Source organism: Mixophyes fleayi, chromosome 2, assembly GCF_038048845.1.
Source record: "Mixophyes fleayi isolate aMixFle1 chromosome 2, aMixFle1.hap1, whole genome shotgun sequence".
NCBI classification, from domain to species: domain Eukaryota; kingdom Metazoa; phylum Chordata; class Amphibia; order Anura; family Limnodynastidae; genus Mixophyes; species Mixophyes fleayi.
In genome coordinates, this window is record NC_134403.1 from 10,847,687 (window position 1) to 10,874,867 (window position 27,181).

At 43.2% G+C, this 27,181-nt stretch overlaps 2 protein-coding genes across 8 annotated transcripts in view; one reads left to right on the forward strand and one right to left on the reverse strand.

The window, feature by feature from the left end:
• APBB1 (amyloid beta precursor protein binding family B member 1) lies at window positions 1-22,879 on the reverse strand. Of its 5 annotated transcripts, none has more exons than XM_075198451.1 (14): window positions 22,799-22,879; window positions 20,915-20,960; window positions 12,246-12,807; window positions 11,701-11,900; window positions 11,249-11,331; window positions 10,260-10,320; window positions 8,598-8,723; window positions 8,387-8,511; window positions 7,109-7,223; window positions 6,869-6,953; window positions 6,504-6,587; window positions 5,505-5,617; window positions 3,653-3,829; window positions 1-1,976 (listed from the first exon to the last, which is right to left on the reverse strand). In XM_075198451.1, the coding sequence occupies exons 2-14, from the start codon at window positions 20,939-20,941 to the stop codon at window positions 1,815-1,817; spliced, it is 1,920 nt and encodes a 639-aa protein (XP_075054552.1). In that variant the 5' UTR covers window positions 20,942-20,960; window positions 22,799-22,879; the 3' UTR covers window positions 1-1,814. The 5 variants fall into 5 exon arrangements, with proteins under 5 accessions (XP_075054552.1, XP_075054551.1, XP_075054550.1 ...); XM_075198450.1 differs by having other exon boundaries at window positions 6,504-6,584; window positions 12,246-12,907; window positions 22,799-22,861; XM_075198449.1 differs by having other exon boundaries at window positions 12,246-12,907; window positions 22,799-22,861.
• The window catches only part of LOC142140681 (uncharacterized), a 17,465-nt gene continuing 13,053 nt past the window's right edge, over window positions 22,770-27,181 (forward strand). The window contains exon 1 of one of the 3 annotated variants that reach the window (XM_075198459.1): window positions 22,770-22,870. The gene's annotated coding sequence lies outside the window, so the exon portion shown is untranslated. Of the gene's footprint in view, window positions 22,923-24,611; window positions 24,641-27,181 lie in introns of those variants that run through there. The other 2 variants (XM_075198458.1, XM_075198456.1) reach the window with 2 other exon arrangements.

Below are 27,181 nucleotides of genomic sequence, written 5' to 3' on the forward strand. Positions count from 1 at the left end.
TCATTGTCATGTTAAGATTTTATTGATGTAGGGTACAATAGTTTTAATATGTCCCTGGGGGAAATTAGTGTTTACAGTTCCAGTACTGCACATATACAGAATTCACCTGTTGATCCAAGGGTAGCTTTCTGACATACCCCAGACACAAACACTACAGTGTTCTGGGATAGCTTTCTCACATCACATACAGCAGACACACACTACCGTTATGGGGTAGATTCTCACATACACAAAATGCACACTACAGTGTTCCAAGGCTAGCTTTCTCATACACAACACATACACAAGTGTGTTTTTGGGTAGTGCTCACATACAGGCATACAGTAACATGTTTAGAGGATATATTTTCACATACACCAGCCACAGATTAGTGTGTTCTTGGCAGCGGCTTACATACACCTACTGCACACTAGCATGTTCAGGATTGCTCTACACACTACAGAATAAAGTATTAATGACAGTGAGATACACACACAGCAAGTTACAGCTTTGGGGAGACAGTGCATATAAGATTACATATATGTGAGGGTTTCCGCGTCTCATCACGCAAAGTGTGTGCGTTAGTGTTACTTGGCATGCAGACTCTCATGAAGTAAATATACAGGATCAGATCTGACATACAGGTCATAAAGCATGTTATGTCCAAATGCATATAAACATATTAAATTACACACAAATTCATATAATAAATAAATCTAGAACAGTGTAAATAAAAGCCATTATTTTGGGTCTTCTCATTCCCCCCAAATTACTATGCTTTCAGTCCACCCTAACATACATTATAATAAACTCTACTAAACAAGGTTACGTCTGTGTCATGTGACCCTGTTACTGGCAACACATAGCACGTCAGTTATGACCAGTGAACAGGGGCTTGATCCTGTGGTTCTACACGTCAACCATTATCCACAGCAGCATGGAACACGCTAACTAGGATTCCATGAACTGCAGGGACTGAGATGATGAATTAGGCTCAATTATATCCAGTTTAGTGTTATCAGCACATTGTATAGCAGCAGTCATACTTAAAAAGCGCAAATGAATGAGAGTGTAATACACACATCACACTGGTTGTCCGATTCAACCACTGGGATTGGTGTCTACCGTTTATAGGTCCCCAGACTACATGTATGTTAGATCAGTGTGGTCACAGAAAGAAGTCAGCGAGAGTGTTAGTAGTGTCACACACAGATTTGAACATCACTACATGTCCACACTAGCCAATTTCTAACTGGGACCTCTCCGAGTCAAAAGATCGACATGTCGTACATTACACAATGCAGATGACAATCCTGAGTCACAGATCAAATTCAGGTGACCAACAATTAAGAACTGAATGACATTAAAGATCTGCTAGAGAGTATCAAGGACCAGAGGTGACCAGTGCAGAACATCCAGAGTCAGCCACTAAGGACAGGGCCGTGCCTGTACTGAGTAGCTGGAGATCCAAAATAGTTTACAGCCTCTAAAGCAGATCGGAACATGGCTACATGGGATGGACAAGACTGGGGTTAGCCATAAATGTGTTAGACATTACATCACACACACATATATATATATATTATCTAAACAACCACAATAACAGCCTCCCAACGAAGCAGACACCCGGCAGCTTCCCAGTGCCTTATTGCTACTCATAAGGCCTCAAAAGGGTTCCAATAATCTAGAGGTAACCCAACTCCTGGAGTGTCTTTCTGCCCTTACATTGGGAAACAAGACTCATTACATGTGTGCTGCACCAGGGCCCTGTAGAATTAATAAGGAAAGACAGGCAGAGAGCGCAGCAAAAGGGACAACGGACATGAACCTGAAGGTTACGGCGTCTGCCCCCCAGGACGTTTATTTTTGAAGGATCCGAAGAGCGACTGTACCCCTCTGCGAACGCTGGAACCAACCCTACGGGCGACAGAATCAGGAGGAGTAGGGAGGCAGGAGGAGCTCTGTGGTCGAGCGTCCAAGCACTTCTGATATCGCAGCTGCAGGAGACAAAGGTTCCAAACGTGTTATAATTTATGCACATATTTTTTATACACCTCACAAGACAAAACTCTCTTAGAAGTTCCTGCTCCTCATTTTCACCTGGATCACAACCCTTTAATAATGCAGAACACACAATTTCCAATAAAGTGGTAAAACAGAGGAAGAAGTGGTCCTTGATAACGGATATCTGCCGACTGTAAGACTATGCATACATCGCCAACAACACGCGAGTGTTTATTCAACATTTAAATAAATGTACAAGTCACACAGTGTACACTATTTTATTTCTTTCTATTGTTTGAGGTTTCACATTGAAGCTCTAAGGATCCACACGTTCCAGAACATTTTTACCCTTTACCAAGTGATCCATAGAAGTAAGGTTGTTGACTTCTTGGTTTCATTTGAACCTGAAAAACAGCCCTTTTTGCCACTGGACACCATTCTCTTCTATAACGGGATTATGAGGTTTGCAGAGAGGGACGTGAGAAGTGATTACAGGATCAGAAAAGAGAGGTACGAGATATGATTACAGGAGATCCACCTATGGAACGTCTTACCTCAGCCTACCAAACTCTCCAACCTACAATCCTTCAACGCCTCAAGACACACCTCTTCATGCTTGCCTATGCTTCCCCCTCCAAGACCCTTATGTCCACTCCCTCTACTCTCTCTGTCCAACAGTGTTTCTCATTAACCCCTCCGTCTAGAATGTAAGCTCTCACAGGGAGGGTCCTCTGTCTGATGTCTGTTGTATGACCCTGATGACTTATGCTGAATCTTCTGCTGTTTGTTCACTCACATGCCTGGAATTTGTTCTTGTTGTATTGATTAGCTCATAACTATCTAAGTATGTGATGATTGTATTCATGTATCGGTTATGTTCATTATAAGCACGTTTGTAATATCTGTAAGATGATTGTCAGGCATTAAGGAACCTGTGGTGCCCTATAAAATAATGAGGATTATGACAGCATCTGGGGAGGCAGACGGGGGACACAAGACACGAAGGAGTTGTGACGAGACACCTATTATAGACTATAGGAAATGATTACAGAGAAAGCTCTGATTGATGACTGTAGAATCTGCAGAAGACGTTATTACAGACCAGTGAACAATGATTATACCAATGGTTAAGGAGGCTATAACAAGCTGGAAGCTATGATAGGGTAGAAAAGAAGATTATAGAATCTGCAGAGGACACTATAAAAGATGTTACAGGATCAGCAGAGGAATCTGCATTAGTTCAACCTTTAATAATTTCAACACCCTAAGTGTGGTACAGCAGACAGCTACTATGTAAATGAATACTGCCACCTAGTGCCCAATATATTATCTACACACAGACGCTAAGTCCTGCGCATACACACGTTCATTATATCGGTCCTCCATTCTTTTTTTGAAAGTTTAACAAAAAATAATAGATTTGTAATTGGGTAATGCATACTGGGATCTTCCAATGTAGATGAGCACATTGCTTCGTTTTACTATTCCCAATGTCTGTCACCCGTGTGCTTGTGGGGTCTCTCCCAAGACTTCAGTGGTTTATGTGTATAGATCACTATAGCTGCACTTTTGTGATGAGGAGGCTCAGTATAAGTACAGGGAAACACAGATAGGGGGGCTCAGCAGAACAACAGAGGATGGACAATATCAAGGACATAACAGCTCTTACCATACAGGCAGCTTGAACCGCCTCAGAGAGGTGAGCGGCGTTGGGCTCGCACCAGAACATGTGACAGATAAAGAGACTCGGGGCCTCTGCCATGATGAAAGCGAATGTGTGGACATCACATCCTACCCCCATGAAGGACAGGAACCGGACTCGGCATTCGCTGAGAGTGTCCTCGCTCTGGAAGGGAAGTATGAGAGATGAGAGGACCCCACTGCTAGCGGCCCTTACTGTCTCATCCGCCAACTCCCAGCATTCTCTGCTCCTGCACGCACCTCGGGAGCAGAGGTGATCAGTATATACAGCAAACTCAATAATAAACATTATATGAAATAAGTGAAATGGGGGTAAAAGGAAATATTGTTCCATTTCAGCCATAATATCAATATTTCCTTCAGTGTGACATACTGGGAGACATTATATAAGCAGGACACCAATATTTCCCTCAGTCTTATATACTAGGAGACATAGTATCGGCAAAAGCAGTATAGTGGCTAGGACACCACCGAGCATTTCAAAAATTAAAAAAAATAAATAAATATCTATCTTCATCAACCTTTCCCTCTCATTCAAACCTCACATTCTGTCCCTCTCCAATTCCAGTCACCTCCAACTCCAGAATATATCCAAGATCCGGCCATTTCCCACCATGGATGCCCCAAAACTCGTATTTGCTCTCTTTTAATTCATGTTTTCATTGTTGTAACCTCTCTGGCCTTCCCAATCCCTATCTTGCCTCGCTTTAATTTATCCTCAATGCCGCTGGCCACCTTATTTTTCTCTCCAGCCGCTCTCACTCTACTGTTCCTCTCTGCCAGTCGCAACATTGGCTCCCCTCGGCCCTCAGAATTAAATTTAACCTCCTCATCTACGAAGCTCTCAACCAATCCTGACACCCTACATCTCCAACCTCATCTCTACCCATACTCCTTCCCGGTCTCTTCACTCTACCAACGACTGCCACCTTACTACCACACCGATTACCTCTTCCCACTCCCGTTTCCCGCACTTTGCCTGGGCTGCACCCCACGTGTGGTACAATCTCCCATGTTCTATCAGCTTAGCCTCTACTCTTCAAGGTCTCAGTGTGCCCTTAGACCTTACTTCTTTATTCAAGCCCATCAGCCCTCATCCTAACTCCTGTCTCAGCTATCATCTCCACTCTCCCACTCGGTACCCCCCCCCACCCCACCCCCTCTCTTTAGAATGTAAGCTCTCACGGGCAAGACCCTCTTTCCTCATGTTCAACTTCTACTCTTTCATCCCATCACCCTCTGTACCTCTAGGCTGCTTCCCTAGCGCAGTTTTAATGAGCCCAGGCCTACTTCACGTTGGACACTACCATCACTCTCCCGCGCGGACCTGTAAATAAGTTGATCTGCATTACCAAGTTATCTGTTGGGGAGAGCCACAGAGAGAGTGTGGAGTCAGAACCTTCGCAGAACTAATGTGGGGAGGCAGCAGAATCCTCCATAAGGAGAACTATAATGAGGTTCTGCCCTGATCTTTTTGTGCTCATCCCGTGGAGTCGTCACAGGGCCAAAGGACCCCTGGTTAAGAGACTTCAAATGAACGGACAGAAAGGAGGTTTCCTTTGCCTACCTCTTGTGAACATGTGCCAAGTGAACATTGTTACATTAATTCTGTATAAAAGGGGGCTCTCAGAGACACCATGTCCCACAATCACTTGCAGTGTTCTTTGGTTTTAAGTTTACAAAGGGAAAACAGTTTTATTAGTGATTACACCCCACTATGAAAGTGGCTCTCTATCACCTCTAGTGCCAGCTGCTCGGTACTGCATGCAGTAGTCTCAGACAGCGTCACATCACACCGGCCAACGTGTAATATCCATTACCTGCTGGTGTATGACGGTAACAGTCGCTGACGCCACGTTAACATTGACAGGAATCCAGTTGCTTCTATCAGTGCTCAGAGCTGTCTGTAAGGTGCGGTTGATCACATCCATTCCTAAAAGATAGATTAAATAAATACCTGCTCTTCTATCCTCCAAAACTTAACACTCTCACCCCATGTTTACCCCATGGCTATAAATCCAATGATATCATATATATTACAAAAATAAAACAATGTAGCACTGTGTAGACATCTTCTCTCTAGTTAGTGTCCCACATTTCCTGGTACCTACCTATGCTCTGACTCTACCAACATAATAATACCAGAATGAAGACAAAAAACTGTTGGTGCTACGCAGACAGCATCACATCTGCACTGACCTAATCTCTGATGACCTACCCACGGGTTTGTTGACCAGATGACGATATACAATGACCTACCCACGGGTTTGTTGACCAGATGACGATATACAATGACCTACCCACGGGTTTGTTGACCAGATGACGATATACAATGACCTACCCACGGGTTTGTTGACCAGATGACGATATACAATGACCTACCCACGGGTTTGTTGACCAGATGACGATATACAATGACCTACCCACGGGTTTGTTGCCCAGATGATGATATACAATGACCTACCCACAGATAGCTGACTATACAATGACCTACCCACGGGTTTGTTGCCCAGATGATGATATACAATGACCTACCCACAGATAGCTGACTATACAATGACCTACCCACGGGTTTGTTGCCCAGATGATGATATACAATGACCTACCCACAGATAGCTGACTATACAATGACCTACCCACGGGTTTGTTGCCCAGATGATGATATACAATGACCTACCCACAGATAGCTGACTATACAATGACCTACCCACGGGTTTGTTGCCCAGATGATGATATACAATGACCTACCCACAGATAGCTGACTATACAATGACCTACCCACGGGTTTGTTGCCCAGATGATGATATACAATGACCTACCCACAGGTTTGTTAACAGGGACATTTCCCAGATAGTAGACCTGGAAGCGTTGAACGAGTTCATTCTTTGGGGCTGGAAACTCTACTGGAAAAAAGAAAAAAGTGTCTAGGATGAGATGATTAAAGACATGGAGTAAGAAAAGAATGATGATGAGATCATTTGTCTCCACCCATGTAAGAGGAGATAACAATATTACTTTGTAAGAGAGAACATTCTACTTAACCATCAATGTACCAGTTAATGAGACATAGCTAGAAGAGAATGAGGTGATAAGCAGGGAACCAGCAGAAACATGGAGGGGAGCGGTACCTATGGACATGTCAGTTGCACAAGTGTCTCATTTAGTGTACAGAGAGGAAACGCACCTTGGAAAGGAATATCTACCAGTCTGGACTGGTCCAAAAAAAGGCCATCCATGAGCGATCGTGTGCTCCGTCTTTCAGCCATAATCTGTTGGAAAACATAATAAAGAGTGAGAGGGGCAGACCAGATGAAGCATGGGAGGTGGGAGCTGAACAGACGGGGATTGTAGGGGCAGACTAGACACGGAAAGGGGGGGGGGGGGGCAGAACCTTCTCTATATTACACACTAACGTATGACGCACCCGGGAGCAGACCCCATGTAGACCAGTCGCAATCGCCTTGGCTGGTGCCTCACACCGGAACACATGACATTTCAGCAGTTGTGTCAGTTTGTCTCTTGCTACGTAAGCAAAGTCTCTGAAAGTGAAGGAGGATAAGAAAATTAACATTTGCCATGAACAGCTAATTAGGAGACACAAATGGTGGAGACAGGACAAGACCACCGACATGTATATACTGTATCTCCCAACACATCTGAGTGGTATTCCATATTGACATAACATACCCTCCTGCCACTTTGACTGTTTGGACTCCACCTTCTCCGATACCCACCTGGACCGCTAAGCTTAACGTCCCTTTACCTACTATTGTCTCACAACCACCTCCCTTTACAGTGTAATCTGTCATGGGCAGAGCCCTCTACCCTATGTCTCATGTGTGTTCACTCTCCGTCGTCCCCGTCATGTCTTATCCTGAATTATTACTGTATGCCATGTGATTTGTTCTATTAATTGCATCCATGTTATTATTCTGATCACCTGTCTGTGTGTATCTGCTTCTGTGCTTGCTGCTTTCATGTGTTATATCTGTACAATAATGTCAGGCGTTACAGAATCTATGGCATCATACAATTAAACAAGGATGACGATACCTCTCTCTGTGTCCATCAGCAGCATTATAAGAGAAAAGTAGTTTAGTGAACGGGAAATTGTTGGTGGGAGAAGTAATATGTTAAATCCATTTATTTTACAAAATAATACACACACACACACAATATAAATACATCTAGACAGGATTCATGGTTAACGCTCTCAGGTTATGGGGGAATCTCCTCCATCTGCTCTGTGCCGGCGGGCTGACATTTCCGGGAGCAGCGCAGTGAATAGACTTCTCCCCTGACACTAGGCCACACCCATGATGAGATCATTCCCAAAGAATAAGACCGACAATGCTTTGGGTGGAGATATTGGAAACAGAATGGCCATGTAGAGATTGTAGTAAATACCTTTATAGATGTCTAATCTGTTTAATATATTCATGGGTTTATATTTATATTAGAAACACAGAGGGGGGAGTACATAGGGTTAACACGTCTTCAACACACTGCAAGCAGCTGTCTATCGCACAAAGGAGTTATGTCACTATATACAAGGAGAGAAATACATTTGATGACGGCTAAAGCCAAAGTTCTATAGTGAATAGGTGTACTGGAAACTAAATAAAATAGGACTGGGAAGTTTGTCATCCGACCTGTTGGAATTCACCACCCAGGTAGCACAACCCAGGATAAGTGGTCTCACCTTCTGTCATCTCTCCCCACACCCCACACTCGGATGCTCACTATGGGCTGAGAGTGAAGCAGAGTCTGCCCTGTGGAGTCGTAAAGCTTCAGAGAGTCGTCATCCAGGATCAGCAGCATATCCTCCTGTGACACAGACCGGCAACATAGATATAGATTATATATATTCTGAGAGCACAACATTGGGCAGACAGATCAGGAATAAGCCTTACCTGGCTCATGCTGTGGTTGTGAAGTGACAATTGTCTGATACAGCCATTGACTGCGATGCTGCTCCTCCCTGGGGCTAAATCTTCCTCTGTGACTTCAACCCAACCAAGAGAGTGCACCGGGAACCTCTGCAAGAGACATTTACCGTAATAACCCAATACCAGCTACACCACCATGCTTCATGCGATGTACACTGAGAGAAGAAGTCTATGATCTGCGCCAAAGTTGAGCCAAACATGTCATTGTGTTAGTTTTAAAGATTGCATGACTTTTTTTTTTTTAATCATGTAGGAAAATATTTCGCTGCCCTCAGTTATAACAACACAGCTGTAATATGTATAACATACAAAAAACAGCAATGAACATAATACAATATGCATATTAAAAAGGTGCAGGCTTGGATGAGAAAGTGTGGCTGGATCACTTGTAAATAACTTATTGTAGAAATATATTTAAATTATTAGTGCAGTGCGCTAATTTATATCATTGCAAATGTACTGATTTTGATACTGTGTTATCTTTGTGTATTAGAAATGCACTGATTCCTGTTGCAATAGGCATGTGTGTGAAGAAAATGTGTTTTTGCAGCTGTCTGAAGAAATGACCCCATGTTAATCTCATGTTAATTAGACCTTTTATTCTCAGTAGCCAACAGGTCTTTTCAACCTGAAAGCCCAGGAAGGGGGTAGTTACCTGTATCCTGCCTTGTTAAAAAGATAGACAAACTACATGAATAATGTGAACGGCAAGTTTAAGGAAATCACAGATTTATGTGAATTTTGTAAATTAAATTGTGTTTACTCTCACGTCTAGAGAAATATCACATCCTGATGTTAAAATATCTGATGTCATATCAGACGTTTCGGTGCCTGGTTGGATCAGGGGGCTTGTCTACTCCCTGACAATGTGTCAGAATCTGTATAAAAGGAGCTGTTTTACCATCTAATGCAGGCCTGTCCAACCTGCGGCCCTCCAGATGTTGTGAAAGTCCCAGCATGCCCTTCCAGCAATCAATTGGTTGTCTACCAGCAAGCATGCTGGGGCTTGTAGTTTCACAACACCTGGAGGGCCGCAGGTTGGACAGGCCTGATCTAATGTATCAGTTTCCATCTGAACTTCTGGATGATCACCAGTACCACAAACTGGTGTGGAAAAGTCCTTGTCTGGGCTCTTGAATGATAAACCATCACTGCTTGAAGATTCTGGCTGAGACTATTACCTGCTGTATCCTGTGAGCAACAGATCAGAGCTTACACTCTAATCCTTTCCTTGACTGTCCTGTGTTGAACCCAGCGTCTGTGTCAAAGCTCTGCCCGCTACCCAGCAGTTCTGATCCATAGTAAGCAGTCAGGAGGTACCAGCCAACCCACAGCAAAGAGGCGCTGCAACAGCTACATCAGCTACCCCAGAAGTACCCCAGAAGTACAGGGTTCTGGATGCCGCAAAGGAGCCCAGTGGTGGCAGCTGAATTCTCCTGCAACTATTGTGCAGTTGGCATTCTCAGTTGGCAAGTGTCTGGTGGTGACACCAGTAGGAGTGGTCAGTAACAGTCAGTTACTGACGGTGAGAAAGAAACCCAGATAAACTGTGCAGGAAGGAAATCCCTCTGTTCCCCCTAGAGACCGGGTGGTGAAGTAAGACCATCAAGCGACAGAAAGACATACCTGTGGCCCCTGGTCAGTGATCAGCATTGGCCCCCTCTCTTCATCCGATGGCTGAACAGAGCTGGAAGACATTAATATCAGTGGAGTAAAGAAATATATTATTAAACTGTATGTAATAATTTGTATTGTTACAGTCACAAAAATAAAATACAATTTACTCATCTCATTACCCAAGTACACAAAGACCTGGGAGGCCGTAGAAATTTCAGAAATACCATTACATCCAGCTCAGCAAAAAGGTAGAATGGTCACTCATTAACTGACACTAGTCTTCGATTTGACTTGAGAAGCCAACCTCAACACCCTAAGCATCTTAAATATGAGACATAGGCTATGTTCTTCCCTTTGCAGGGCAAGACAGACAGAGAATATGAGGCAGGGAGTCTGCCCCTCCCACTGTAGGGCGACAGACATAAGGAGGATTTGAGACAAAGAGGGTGTGGATGGGAAACAGATGACAGCAGTCACTCCTCTCGTGGTATACAGTGACTATGGAATGAAAAGGAGACTTATCATCATCATCATCATCATCATCAACATTTATTAAGGAGACTTAGGGGGGAGGGTGGACAGACTCCGCACTAGAGATGTTTGCTGCAAACATATTGCCAGGCATCACCCCCAGAACACTATACGTAATGTTAAGCAGGGTGGAGTATAATACTGGGGGAAGGTCATCTGCTTCAGAGCCTGGAAAATCATCAGGTTAAACTCTTCCTTAAAACAAGGGAGTGAATCTAGTCTATTAAGCTATTTGTAAATAAGAAGTTTTAGATTTGTTGTTAGTTGACATTACAGAGTGTTTTACAGCCGCCGTATAACAGCAGCTGCTTTTGTGTCACTGAAACCTCTCTCGCTGGTCACTCTGGTGCTCCCAGAAGACTGGCAGCTCATACAGCCGATGAGGCTCTTGGCCAAGAATCGGTTCTCCGGCAGAACTTCTGATTGAATCTTAGACATAACTAGTATAGTATGGGAGGTGTACTCACCTGAGACTCAGAGTGTTGATATGGAAGGTCACCTCCTCAGTCTCATTGTGACTGAAATCTGACAGCTCCTCCTGTGAGGTCTCCTAGACAGGGAGGAAAAGTTTCAGCAATATGATTGAGGATATAATGGAGTGTTGTCATCTCAGAGCAAAATAACAGATCTTCAGTTGCATCATCTCTCTAGAGTCACGTACATGAAACTAACTCTCAGTGGCCACTTTATTAGGTACCTAGTACTATCTAGTACTGGGCAAGACCACCTCCCCCATGATGTCAAGATCACCCTTCCATGTCCATACCCTATAACAGACGCTGTACCATCGCTGTCCAACTGAACTCACATTTTGCTCTCCCCATCTGCATGATTGAGTTAATGTTCCCACGATCTGACCCAGTAACAAAATTTTCTCTCCATGATCTGCAATAAAAAGTAAAACCGAAGCAAAGCGTACCTCTGCCTCCTCTGTTGGGGTGTGTTCAGTAGAAGGAGAGTACATCTTTGGCTCCCCAGTGCACAGATCAGATGGTGGCTCCCACTGAGTGGTGCCAGTGGGAATGTGCCAATAGTAAGTTCCTGAGGTGTCCTGCACTCGCATCCAGCCTGAGGGTAGATCCGAGTCCGTCTCCAGCGAGTTCCGTGGCCAGAAGCAATCTGCAAGAAGATACGTATATTAATGACCCCAAATATCATCCCCTAGAGACAGAATATATACATAAATATAACCCCTTCCTGGAACAGTGTATATATACAGGGATGACCCAACACATCCCTCCACCCAGAGACAGGACATATACATGATTGTAACTCCCTCTAATGTATCCTATATGAATCATCAGAAATATAGGATGGACTATAGATATACACAATATAAACAGTATATGGTAGCTCATTGGTAGGGGATATAGGATGGGCTATATATGTATGATATACACAGTATATCCTACTCAATGATCCATTCAATATCACAGACCTATACATTCTCATTCTATATCCTACCTCCGTCATCGGGAGAGCCATAGGACGGACTTCCCTGAGACAACGTTGCCCAGCTGGAGTCTTCATCACTTCCAGCAGTGTTCCTCATCCCAAACAGGAGGCTGGCACTGCGTCCAGCTTCTCTGGGACCCTCAATTGACTCCTTTCCATTGTCCTGCACAATATCGGAGCTGAGCTCCGAGGTCTCAGTAGTAATGGGGTCAGTGACCTCACTCTGGGCTGGGGTCAGATCATCATCGTCCTCATCTCCATCCTGTGCATGGATGAAGAGAGGAGTGGTTATCATACTACTCAGATTCACACAGTTGAGTGCAGACACCTCCAGCTCAGTCAGTTTCTCCCTCTTGTCCTGATTCTGGTTGGTCCAATCTTTGTTGCCACCTTCTGGATCTGGGTTGCAGTTCTGATCTTCCTTTTCATGCTCGGCCGCTTTGCGCAGTTGGTTCTGCCCTTCTTTTAGCCACTTTGGGTTGGTGCGGTCAGATGCAGCCCCGCCTCCCAGCTCTGCGCTGACCAGCCCCATGGCACTCTGCAGGTCAGTGTGGGCATAGATCTGGCGGCTCTTTGGAGACAGAAGGTCGTTGTGAGAGGTGAGGAGGCTGAGGGTGAGGGCAGATACTGGACTATTCTCGGTCAGAGGTCCTGACATAGTAACTGTGAGACTGAGAAATGAGAGAGTAAGACATAGATGCTGTGATCACCCAACAAACATAGCTATAAGGTATTACTAGATTGAGCGTTACACAGGTGGCTATTACTGGCATGAGAGATAGATAGGAGGCTATTACTGGCATGAGAGTTACATAGGAGGCTATTACTGGCATGAGAGTTACATACGAGGCTATTACTGGCATGAGAGATATATAGGAGGCTATTACTGGCATGAGAGGTACATAGATGGCTTTTACTGGCATGAGTGTTACATAGGTGGCAATTACTGGCATGAGAGTTACATAGGAGGCTATTACTGGCATGAGAGTTACATAGGAGGCTATTACTGGCATGAGAGTTACATAGGAGACTATTACTGGCATGAGAGTTACATACGAGGCTATTACTGGCATGAGAGATACATAGGAGGCTATTACTGGCATGAGAGGTACATAGGAGGCTATTACTAGCATGAGAGATACATAGGTGGCTATTACTGGCATGAGAGTTACATAGGAGACTATTACTAGCATGAGAGATATATAGGAGGCTATTACTGGCATGAGAGTTACATAGGAGGCTATTACTGGCATGAGAGTTACATAGGAGGCTATTACTGGCATGAGAGATACATAGGTGGCTATTACTGGCATGAGAGATACATAGGAGACTATTACTAGCATGAAAGATACATAGGTGGCTATTACTAGCATGAGAGATACATAGGAGGCTATTACTGGCATGAGAGATACATAGGAGGCTATTACTGGCATGAGAGATACATAGGTGGCTATTACTGGCATGAAAAATACATAGGTGGCTATTACTGGCATGAGAGATATATAGGAGACTATTACTAGCATGAGAGTTACATAGGAGGCTATTACTGGCATGAGAGATACATAGGTGGCTATTACTGGCATGAGAGATACATAGGAGACTATTACTAGCATGAGAGATACATAGGAGGCTATTACTGGCATGAGAGATACATAGGTGGCTATTACTGGCATGAGAGATATATAGGAGACTATTACTAGCATGAGAGATACATAGGTGGCTATTACTGGCATGAGAGATACATAGGAGGCTATTACTGGCATGAGAGATACATAGGTGGCTATTACTGGCATGAAAAATACATAGGTGGCTATTACTAGCATGAGAGATATATAGGAGACTATTACTAGCATGAGAGTTACATAGGAGGCTATTACTGGCATGAGAGATACATAGGTGGCTATTACTGGCATGAGAGATATATAGGAGACTATTACTAGCATGAGAGATACATAGGTGGCTATTACTAGCATGAGAGATACATAGGAGGCTATTACTAGCATGAGAGTTACATAGGAGACTATTACTGGCATGAGAGTTACATAGGAGACTATTACTGGCATGAGAGTTACATAGGAGACTATTACTGGCATGAGAGTTACATAAGAGGCTATTACTGGCATGAGAGATATATAGGAGGCTATTACTGGCATGAGAGATACATAGGTGGCTATTACTGGCATGAGAGATACATAGGAGGCTATTACTGGCATGAGATATATATAGGAGGCTATTACTGGCATGAGAGATATATAGGAGGCTATTACTGGCATGAGAGATACATAGGAGGCTATTACTGGCATGAGAGTTACATAGGAGGCTATTACTGGCATGAGAGATACATAGGAGGCTATTACTGGCATAAGAGATATATAGGAGGCTATTACTGGCATGAGAGATACATAGGTGGCTATTACTGGCATGAGAGATACATAGGTGGCTATTACTGGCATGAGAGATACATAGGTGGCTATTACTGGCATGAGAGATACATAGGTGGCTATTACTGGCATGAGAGATACATAGGAGGCTATTACTGGCATGAGATATATATAGGAGGCTATTACTGGCATGAGAGATACATAGGAGGCTATTACTGGCATGAGAGATACATAGGAGGCTATTACTGGCATGAGAGATACATAGGAGACTATTACTAGCATGAGAGTTACATAGGAGGCTATTACTGGCATGAAAAATACATAGGTGGCTATTACTAGCATGAGAGATACATAGGAGACTATTACTAGCATGAGAGTTACATAGGAGGCTATTACTGGCATGAGAGATACATAGGTGGCTATTACTGGCATGAGAGATATATAGGAGACTATTACTGGCATGAGAGATACATAGGTGGCTATTACTAGCATGAGAGATACATAGGAGACTATTACTGGCATGAGAGATACATAGGAGGCTATTACTGGCATGAGAGATACATAGGTGGCTATTACTGGCATGAGATATATATAGGAGGCTATTACTGGCATGAGAGATTTATAGGAGGCTATTACTGGCATGAGAGATATATAGGAGGCTATTACTAGCATGAGAGATACATAGGAGGCTATTACTGGCATGAGAGATACATAGGTGGCTATTACTAGCATGAGATACATAGGTGGCTATTACTAGCATGAGATACATAGGTGGCTATTACTAGCATGAGATACATAGGTGGCTATTACTAGCATGAGAGATACATACGAGGCTATTACTAGCATGAGAGATACATACGAGGCTATTACTGGCATGAGAGATACATACGAGGCTATTACTGGCATGAGAGATACATACGAGGCTATTACTGGCATGAGAGATACATAGGTGGCTATTACTGGCATGAGAGATACATAGGAGGCTATTACTGGCATGAGAGATACATAGGTGGCTATTACTGGCATGAGAGATACATACGAGGCTATTACTGGCATGAGAGATACATAGGTGGCTATTACTGGCATGAGAGATACATACGAGGCTATTACTGGCATGAGAGATACATAGGAGGCTATTACTGGCATGAGATACATAGGTGGCTATTACTAGCATGAGATACATAGGAGGCTATTTCTGGCATGAGAGATACATACGAGGCTATTACTGGCATGAGCGATACATAGGTGGCTATTACTGGCATGAGAGATACATAGGAGGCTATTACTAGCATGAGAGATACATAGGAGGCTATTACTGGCATGAGAGATACATAGGAGGCTATTACTAGCATGAGAGTTACATAGGAGGCTATTACTGGCATGAGATACATAGGTGGCTATTACTAGCATGAGATACATAGGAGGCTATTACTGGCATGAGAGATACATACGAGGCTATTACTGGCATGAGCGATACATAGGTGGCTATTACTGGCATGAGAGATACATACGAGGCTATTACTGGCATGAGAGATACATACGAGGCTATTACTGACATGAGAGATACATAGGAGGCTATTACTAGCATGAGAGTTACATAGGAGGCTATTACTGGCATGAGAGATACATAGGAGGCTATTACTAGTATGAGAGTTACATAGGTGGCTATTACTGGCATGAGAGATATATAGGTGGCTATTACTAGCATGAGAGGTACATAGGAGACTATTACTAGCATGAGAGTTACATAGGAGGCTATTACTGGCATGAAAAATACATAGGTGGCTATTACTAGCATGAGAGATATATAGGAGACTATTACTGGCATGAGTGTTACATAGGTGGCTATTACTGGCATGAGAGATACATAGGAGGCTATTACTGGCATGAGAGATACATAGGTGGCTATTACTGGCATGAGAGTTACATAGGAGGCTATTACTGGCATGAGAGATACATAGGTGGCTATTACTGGCATGAGAGATACATAGGTGGCTATTACTAGCATGAGAGATACATAGGAGGCTATTACTAGCATGAGAGATACATACGAGGCTATTACTGGCATGAGAGATACATACGAGGCTATTACTGGCATGAGAGATACATACGAGGCTATTACTGGCATGAGAGATACATACGAGGCTATTACTGGCATGAGAGATACATACAAGGCTATTACTGGCATGAGAGATATATAGGTGGCTATTACTGGCATGAGAGATACATAGGTGGCTATTACTAGCATGAGAGATACATAGGAGGCTATTACTGGCATGAGAGATACATACGAGGCTATTACTGGCATGAGAGATATATAGGAGGCTATTACTGGCATGAGAGATATATAGGAGGCTATTACTAGCATGAGATACATAGGTGGCTATTACTAGCATGAGAGATACATAGGAGGCTATTACTGGCATGAGAGATACATAGGAGGCTATTACTGGCATGAGAGATACATACGAGGCTATTACTGGCATGAGAGATACATACGAGGCTATTACTGGCATGAGAGATACATAGGTGGCTATTACTAGCATGAGATACATAGGAGGCTATTACTGGCATGAGAGATACATACGAGGCTATTACTGGCATGAGAGATATATAGGTGGCTATTACTGGCATGAGAGATACATAGGAGGCTATTACTGGCATGAGAGATACATAGGAGGCTATTACTGGCATGAGAGATACATAGGAGGCTATTACTGGCATGAGAGATATATAGGTGGCTATTACTGGCATGAGAGATACATAGGTGGCTATTACTAACATGAGAGATACATAGGAGGCTATTACTGGCATGAGAGATACATAGGTGGCTATTACTGGCATGAGAGATACATAGGAGGCTATTACTGGCATGAGAGATACATAGGAGGCTATTACTGGCATGAGAGATACATACGAGGCTATTACTGGCATGAGAGATATATAGGAGGCTATTACTGGCATGAGAGATATATAGGAGGCTATTACTAGCATGAGATACATAGGTGGCTATTACTAGCATGAGAGATACATAGGAGGCTATTACTGGCATGAGAGATACATAGGAGGCTATTACTGGCATGAGAGATACATACGAGGCTATTACTGGCATGAGAGATATATAGGAGGCTATTACTAGCATGAGAGATACATAGGAGGCTATTACTGGCATGAGAGATACATACGAGGCTATTACTGGCATGAGAGATACATACGAGGCTATTACTGGCATGAGAGATACATAGGTGGCTATTACTAGCATGAGATACATAGGAGGCTATTACTGGCATGAGAGATACATACGAGGCTATTACTGGCATGAGAGATATATAGGAGGCTATTACTAGCATGAGAGATACATAGGAGGCTATTACTGGCATGAGAGATACATACGAGGCTATTACTGGCATGAGAGATACATACGAGGCTATTACTGGCATGAGAGATACATAGGTGGCTATTACTAGCATGAGATACATAGGAGGCTATTACTAGTGTGAGAGGTACATAGGAGACTATTACTGGCGAGAGTGTTACATAGGAGGCTATTACTGGCATGAGAGATACATACGAGGCTATTACTGGCATGAGAGATACATAGGAGGCTATTACTGGCATGAGAGATATATAGGAGGCTATTACTGGCATGAGAGATACATAGGAGGCTATTACTGGCATGAGAGATATATAGGAGGCTATTACTGGCATGAGAGATACATAGGTGGCTATTACTAGCATGAGAGTTACATACGAGGCTATTACTAGCATGAGAGTTACATAGGAGGCTATTACTGGCATGAGAGATACATACGAGGCTATTACTGGCATGAGAGATACATACGAGGCTATTACTGGCATGAGAGTTACATAGGAGGCTATTACTGGCATGAGAGTTACATAGGAGGCTATTACTGGCATGAGAGATATATAGGAGGCTATTACTGGCATGAGAGATACATACGAGGCTATTACTGGCATGAGAGTTACATAGGAGGCTATTACTGGCATGAGAGATACATAGGAGGCTATTACTGGCATGAGAGATACATAGGAGGCTATTACTGGCATGAGAGATATATAGGAGGCTATTACTGGCATGAGAGATATATAGGAGGCTATTACTGGCATGAGAGTTATATAGGAGGCTATTACTGGCATGAGAGTTACATAGGAGACTATTACTGGCATGAGAGATACATAGGTGGCTATTACTGGCATGGTATATAATTAGTATGATAGTTACATGGGTGGTTATTACTATGGGAGATACATGTTATTAATATGTTTCACTTTAAGGGGAGACTTTGGCAGTTTTTCTACACTAAAGGGAATATTTGAATCAATGCGAAGCGTCGCTAAACAATGTCCGGCTGCGCACCTTACCCACCGTTACGGTAAGTAATTGCCGCACTTCTATGGGGAGCAATGAAAAATATTTCAGCCTGAACACCACGTAGATGAGTCTCTGCTGACTGTTCCACAGACATCGTATTGACCCGGATCCCTCCCCAAGTGTTTTTCTCACAACGTGTAAGGGAATGCACAGTTGAATGACACAAGAGATAACCATCTTTCTTCTTACATCTCCAGATAGATCAGCTGCTACAACTCTCATCCTCCTAATTTGAACCTCATCTCATTGTAATTTGTGCTTCAGATCTGTGCATCTGTGCTTTTTAAAAAATTATGTGACAGTAATTTCTTAGCACCTGTGTTAGGCTGCTGGTCAGTGAAGCACAGTTTATGACACAATTCTGGCCTGGCTCTCATCTAGCCTAAGACCAATAGGGTTATGGTTTGTTGTTTTTTTAAAAAATCAACTGACTTATTAGCCCATATGTAGCTAGTTTGTATTCATACCAACTATATCTTAGTATTAACACTAAGGGAAAGCACGTTGTGCTTTCCTACACTAAATGGTTCCTGTCACAAAGTGTTAGGAAATGCACAGCTAAACAACAAGGTTTAACGAGACAAAATGACTTATTTCATTGATTGTCTCTAAATTCTTGTAGTCTATCATCATCATTTATTTATATAGCGCCAACATATTCCGTAGCGCTTTACAATTGGGGACAAACATAGTAAATTAATAAACAAACTGGGTAATCCATGTGCTTATGCATAAAGATACACATATGTGTGTTCTAAGCTACAGATGAGTGCCTGATACAAATTTATGACACGGGTAGTAAAAGCTAAATCCTCTCGGAACCTTTCTTTACGATTATATCAATATCATTAATAATATCCAACAACAGACCCCATCACATTCTTTATCTCAGGACAATTCAACTGGGTGACAGGAGGCTGAGCAGCTGGGATAAGTGTGAATGAAGGAAAATGATGATAATGATTATGAAATAAGGATCCAGAAAACTTTACATTTTCTCAAAATATTAGGGTTACAGGAGCCATGTTCGGTATGTAAGTGAACGTAATCTTTGTAGGACATTCTGGTAAGAAGTTAGGTCAGTACAAAGAATCCCTGAGTTGAATTGTGTTTTGAAAAGAGGGTAGTAAAACTCATTTGCATATGTAGACTTGCTTCCGACATCAAAGGAGAAAGGAGCCTGTGAGCTCCTGAAATATGTTTAAAAAGTCCTTTAAATCTAAGAGATGTTCACTTTTGAGATTCAATTTCATATTGAGCAGTGTTCCAGTGTATTCATGCTCTCCTAGCAATTAGAAATCTGATTGTTCGAGAGTGTACCAATTTTGTGCTGTTTACTCTTTTTTTTTTTTTAAATAAATTTTATTCAGATTTTTGTCGAAAACAACAGTCTTTTTTATGCAACAAGAAACTATTGTATAATATCTATGAAGGTCATTTTTCAGTGTCCTCCCCAGAAAATTTTGCCAGCCGGGTGGTATTAAGAAATAGCCGAGTGGTATTAAGAAGTAGCCGAGTGAGGGCAGTTGAAATACTTTGCAATCATAATGAAAAATGCTTGTGGTTATTGCCCACACCTGCCAGGACTGGTCAGACTGGTAATCTGTGGTCTAAAACACACACTGCTGGCTGTAGAGCTCACATAGTACCTGTTATGATAGAAGAAACAATTGTTTGTCCTATTATAATAGAACTCTGCTGGGCTCCAAGAGCCAGGTGGCAAATAAAAACAGCCGAGTGGAGCACCTAGGAAATAAATGCTGGGGAGAACACTTATTATTATTAATTCTTTTTAATCTTAAGCATTGTGGATTCATTTTCCATATTAATAAACACATAAAGCTTTGGTACATAGGATGGGTTCAGTGTTACTTCTCCCAATGAACCCAAATAAGATGCATTACCTGGGATTTATGGAGGAAGCCAACCATTCTCCGCCGAGACAGAATCCTGCAATGAGATGAAGCTCATTCAGTGTATATAATATATGCATTATACAGCTATACATGCATCATCATTTATGTATAAAGCGCCAGCAAACTCCGTAGTGCTTTACAATTGGGAACAAACACAGTAATACAGACAGAGAGGTAGGAAGGCACAGCCCGAAGCTTACAATGCATCACAGAGAGCCAAAGTACTTCCCACCATCTTTAAGGCAGTGACCTCATGTGGTCCTTGCACAGGTCACTGGCTGTGTACGAATCCAACAATCTAGACCAGCGATGGCTAACCTGTGACACTCCAGGTGTTGTGACACTACAAGCCCCAGCATGCTTAGCCAGTAGATAACTAGCTGTTAGCTGGCATAGCATGCTGGGACTTGTAGTGTCACAACACCTGGAGTGTCACAGGTTAGCCATCACTGATCTAGACAATGCATTCCTACTAGTCTATAAGTCACACACTGCCTGCTCAAATCCCCTAACAAGGAAACCTGCTTGCTGCAGAGGGGTGAAACAATATAAACCCTCCAGTTATTTGATGTATAGTATTCAAGAATCCACATATAAAATATTATATTGGCTTTACACACCACTTTAACATGGAAACTCTTACATACACTTCTTTAGTAGTTGAATACTAAAAGCATAGCCAGGTAAAAGCCAATGATCTATAGGAACACAGTATTGTGAATTACTGGCAATAGCAGGGGTGTTAAAGAGAGATACCCCCAGCAATTTGGGAGGGGAGGGTAAGAGAGACTCTCCCACATTCTGTCATAACAGGAGACTAGAGGGACAGTGTGAACATAACACAGGTTTGATATTCTTTATAGTGAACATATAAGATAGTTACAGACATTACAATCACGGATACTAGAGATTGGTGGGTGGGAAGAACCAGATAGTAACCTGTCATAACCAAAGTCACCTTGTATCTCACTGCTAGATAGTATTATATTAGGATTATTAACACCTGAACTTAGGGCAGAGATGAACATTCTTCGCTTTTAGATAGGTGAGAGAATATCTGAGACTGGTCATACCGAGATGTGGCCCCAATAAATGTTACAGAAACAACCTCACTCCACATAGTGGAAACAGCCCTCACCTGGGAATACAGATATAGGAGTACAGCCCCCACCCATAGTGTATACATAGAGAGGGTCCACCCCAACCTGGGAATACAGATATAGGGGTACAGCCACCCCCATAGTGTATACACAGAGAGGAACAGCCCCCACCTGGGAATACAGATATAGGGGTACAGCCCCCACCCATGGTGTATACAGAGAGGACCAGCCCCAACCTGGGAATACAGATATAGGGGTACAGCCACCCCCATAGTGTATACACAGAGAGGGTTCTCCCCAACCTGGGAATACAGATATAGGGGTACAGCCACCCCCATAGTGTATACACAGAGAGGAACAGCCCCCACCTGGGAACACAGATATAGGGGTACAGCCTCCACCCATGGTGTATACAGAGAGGACCAGCCCCCACCTGGGGGTACAGATATAGGAGTACAGCCCCCACCCACAGTGTATACACAGAGAGGAACAGCCCCCACCTGGGGGTACAGATATAGAGGTGCACCCTCCACCCACAGTGTATACAGAGAGGAACAGCCCCCACCTGGATATAAAGGTTCACACCACGCCTATAGTGTATACAGTGTGGCTCAGCCCACACCTAGGTGTACAACCTCCACCCATAGTGTATACAGAAAGGACCAGCCCCCACCTACAGCTACAGGGATACACCCCTATATCTGTATACAGAGAACAGCCCGCCAAGAGATCACACAGACATGAACCCCCCTAAATACTGTTCTCCCATCACCTCAGCACTTCCGTTTCCTCCGAATCCGTTATCTGTACCGTACCAGCCCTGGATAACGTTCCCGTACTTCCGGTATTGTATGACGCACTTCCGGATGAACAGACGCCGACGCCATATTGAGAAGGTCATACTGTGCCTGTGCTGGTCTATATTATATGATGCTGCTCTATATTATATGATGCTGCTTTATACACCTCAGGCTCAGTATCCCTCATATAATCTGTATTATACACCTCACACATCTCCCTCTATCCTCCACATTATCCCTCATATAATCTGTATTATACACCTTACACCTCTCTCTCTATCCTCCACGCTATCCCTCATATAATCTGTATTATACACCTCACACCTCTCTCTCTATCCTCCACATTATCCCTCATATAATCTGTATTATACACCTCACACCTCTCTCGCTATCCTCCACATTATCCCTCATATAATCTGTATTATACACCTTACATCTCTCTCTATCCTCCACGCTATCCCTCATATAATCTGTATTATACACCTCACACCTCTCTCTCTATCCTCCACATTATCCCTCATATAATCTGTATTATACACCTTACACCTCTCTCTCTATCCTCCACGCTATCCCTCATATAATCTGTATTATACACCTCACACCTCTCTATCCTCCACATTATCCCTCATATAATCTGTATTATACACCTCACACCTCTCTCTCTATCCTCCACGCTATCCCTCATATAATCTGTATTATACACCTTACACCTCTCTCTCTATCCTCCACATTATCCCTCATATAATCTGTATTATACACCTTACACCTCTCTCTCTATCCTCCACGCTATCCCTCATATAATCTGTATTATACACCTCACACCTCTCTCTCTATCCTCCACATTATCCCTCATATAATCTGTATTATACACCTCACACATCTCCCTCTATCCTCCACATTATCCCTCATATAATCTGTATTATACACCTTACACCTCTCTCTCTATCCTCCACGCTATCCCTCATATAATCTGTATTATACACCTCACACCTCTCTCTCTATCCTCCACATTATCCCTCATATAATCTGTATTATACACTTTACACCTCTCTATCCTCCACATTATCCCTCATATAATCTGTATTATACACCTCACACCTCTCTCTCTATCCTCCACATTATCCCTCATATAATCTGTATTATACACTTTACACCTCTCTGTCCTCCACATTATCCCTCATATAATCTGTATTATACACTTTACACCTCTCTATCCTCCACATTATTCCTCATATAATCTGTATTATACACTTTACACCTCTCTATCCTCCACATTATCCCTCATATAATCTGTATTATACACCTCACACCTCTCCTCTATCCTCCATGTTATCCCTCATATAATCTGTATTATACACTTTACACCTCTCTCTCTATCCTCCACATTATCCCTCATATAATCTGTATTATACACCTCACACCTCTCCTCTATCCTCCATGTTATCCCTCATATAATCTGTATTATACACCTCACACCTCTCCTCTATCCTCCACATTATCCCTCATATAATCTGTATTATACACCTCACACCTCTCCCTCTATCCTCCACGTTATCCCTCATATAATCTGTATTATACACTTTACACCTCTCTATCCTCCACATTATCCCTCATATAATCTGTATTATACACCTCACACCTCTCCTCTATCCTCCATGTTATCCCTCATATAATCTGTATTATACACCTCTCCCTCTATCCTCCACGTTATCCCTCATATAAGCTGTATTATACACTTTACACCTCTCTATCCTCCACATTATCCCTCATATAATCTGTATAATCTGAACAGACGCCGACGCCATATTGAGAAGGTCACACTGTGACTGTGCTGGTCTATATTATATGATGCTGGTCTATATTATATGATGCTGCTTTATACACCTCAGGCTCAGTATCCCTCATATAATCTGTATTATACACCTCACACATCTCCCTCTATCCTCAATGTTTTTTCCTATGGCTGGCTCGCGGCAGAGGAGTGAGAGGGAGTGTGACAGCGGGGCAGACAGTGGGCAGAGGAGTGTGACAGCGGGGCAGAGAGAGGGGCAGAGGAGTGTGACAGCGGGGCAGAGGAGGGTGACAGAGGGGCAGAGGAGGGTGACAGAGGGGCAGAGGAGTGTGACCGGGCAGACAGCGGGGCAGAGGAGGGTGACAGCGGGTAGTCAGAGGGGCAGAGGAGTGTGACGGCGGGCAGACAGCGGGGCAGAGGAGGGTGATAGCGGGCAGGCAGAGGAGTGTGACGGCGGGCAGACAGCGGGGCAGAGGAGGGTGACAGCGGTGCAGAGGAGGGGGACACAGCGTGAGAGGGGCAGGGGAGGGGGGACATCGTGGAAGGGGGACACAGCGTGAGAGGGGCAGAGGAGGGGGATAGCATGGCAGAGGAGGGGACAGCATGACAGGGCAGAGGAGGGGACAGCGTGACAGAGTGCAGAGGAGGGGGGGGGACACCGTGAGAGAGGGCAGAGGAGGGGGACATCGTGAGAGAGGGCAGAGGAGGGGGGACAGTGTGTCTGGATGCAGAGGTGGCAGTGTGTCTGGATGCAGAAGGGGCAGTGTGCCTGGATGCAGAGGGGGCAGTGTGCCTGGATGCAGAGGGGGCAGTGTGCCTGGATGCAGAGGGGGTAGAGTGCCTGAGGGCAGAGTGGATGCATAGGGGGCATTTTTGCATACAACTAAATAAGTATTTCTGTCCTGACCTAAATACTTATTACATTTTTTTGACCCAACTACTTCTAAAACAGGACTGCTCAATAATTATTTGGAGACTCTAAGGGTGCCGCGAACTGCAAAAGTTTGGGAACCACTGGATTAACCCAACGCTGTTCATCCCCCACAAAAAAATGCTAATACAGTCTAGGTTTTGATCTCTAGTGCTGGGAACTATCTTTTTTGTTTGTTTGTTTCTATGAATCTATTTACAACTTTTTATTAACACTAGCAAAATCCATGCTGATGATTATCATCAGTCTCCTAAGTAGTCAGGGCTTTCATTACAAGTTTTTTAACATTGGTAACCTTTGGTGTGGTTGGATCACTTATAAATAAGTTATTTGTGTCTGGATCACATAGAAATTCTCGCTGTAGATATTTATTTTAATTAGGAGTGCATTGCACATCTGTATATTATTGCAAATGTACTTATCTTTTTATTTTGGTATGTGTGGAAATGTATTTACTTCTGAGACAGTTTGTCATGGTTGGGTTTTACAACTGTCTGGAGACAGGTAAGTTCATGTTAATTAGACCTTTTAAACTCTGAGTGACCAAAACGTCTGTTGATTCTGAAAAATAGAAGGAGGTAATTATACTTGCTGGTAGATTTCCTATGCAAGTGATCACAGATGAATGTGAATTTTGCAAGTTAAATTGCGTTCAAAGCAAGATTAGAGAAATGTTATATCCTGATGGTAAACATTTAATAGAAAACCTTAGACTTTGTGGTGCCGCTAGAAGCAATGTAAAAAAGGTGTTAATCCCATCCAGGCTGACGTATGGGCAGGCTGCATGAATCACCTGGATTGGTTAGAGGGCAGGAGGCTGGATTACCTCCTGCCATGGTATCTGTGTAGATCTGTATAAAAAGCGCATTGTTTGACCATTTATTAGTTTTATACCATCTGCACTTTCTGGTTATCAATAGTACCTTAAACTAGTGTGTAACTGTCCATATAAGGACACTTGAGCTAATAAATCATCACTGCTTCAAGATCCTGCTTTGACGACTACTTACCTGCTGTAATTCCTGTAACCTGCACATTAGAACAAATCTAATCCATTATGTGGCTGTTCTGAGGTTGGAACCCTGCATCGAGTACCACTGCTCTGCCCGCTACCAGTGTGGTAGGCCAGGGGTAGCCATCCACAGCAACCCTGATCTGAAGGCAAGAGGTCAGGTGTACCAGCCAGGTGCCCCGCAAGGGGGTACCCTAGCAGTGAGAGTTACCCAGAAGGACGCGTTCTAGGTACAGGTGAAGCAGCCTAGTGGTGGCAGCTGCAAAAGCCCCTCCTAACTACTGTTAGTGGGCGCATTTGGGAAAAAGGACGGTGGCAAGGCAAGCCCAGACGGTCCCCAGCAACAGAAGGACAGGGTGGCATAGGAGGTCTATCCTGTCACATTTGGATTTTATATTATTTGTTTGTAAAGCCTTGGTCTATAGGTTATTCTAAAATTATTTGGTAGATCCATAAGGCAATAGTAAATATATACTAATTATAAGAAAAGGAAATTGCTAACAATTTTTTGACATGGAACAGTGTTTGCCGTTTACTTGTATTTATCGCCTTCTGTTCATAACATTTATCAAGGAAATGCAACTATCTGTGGAACAGGTATAGTAAATAGAACTTATCAC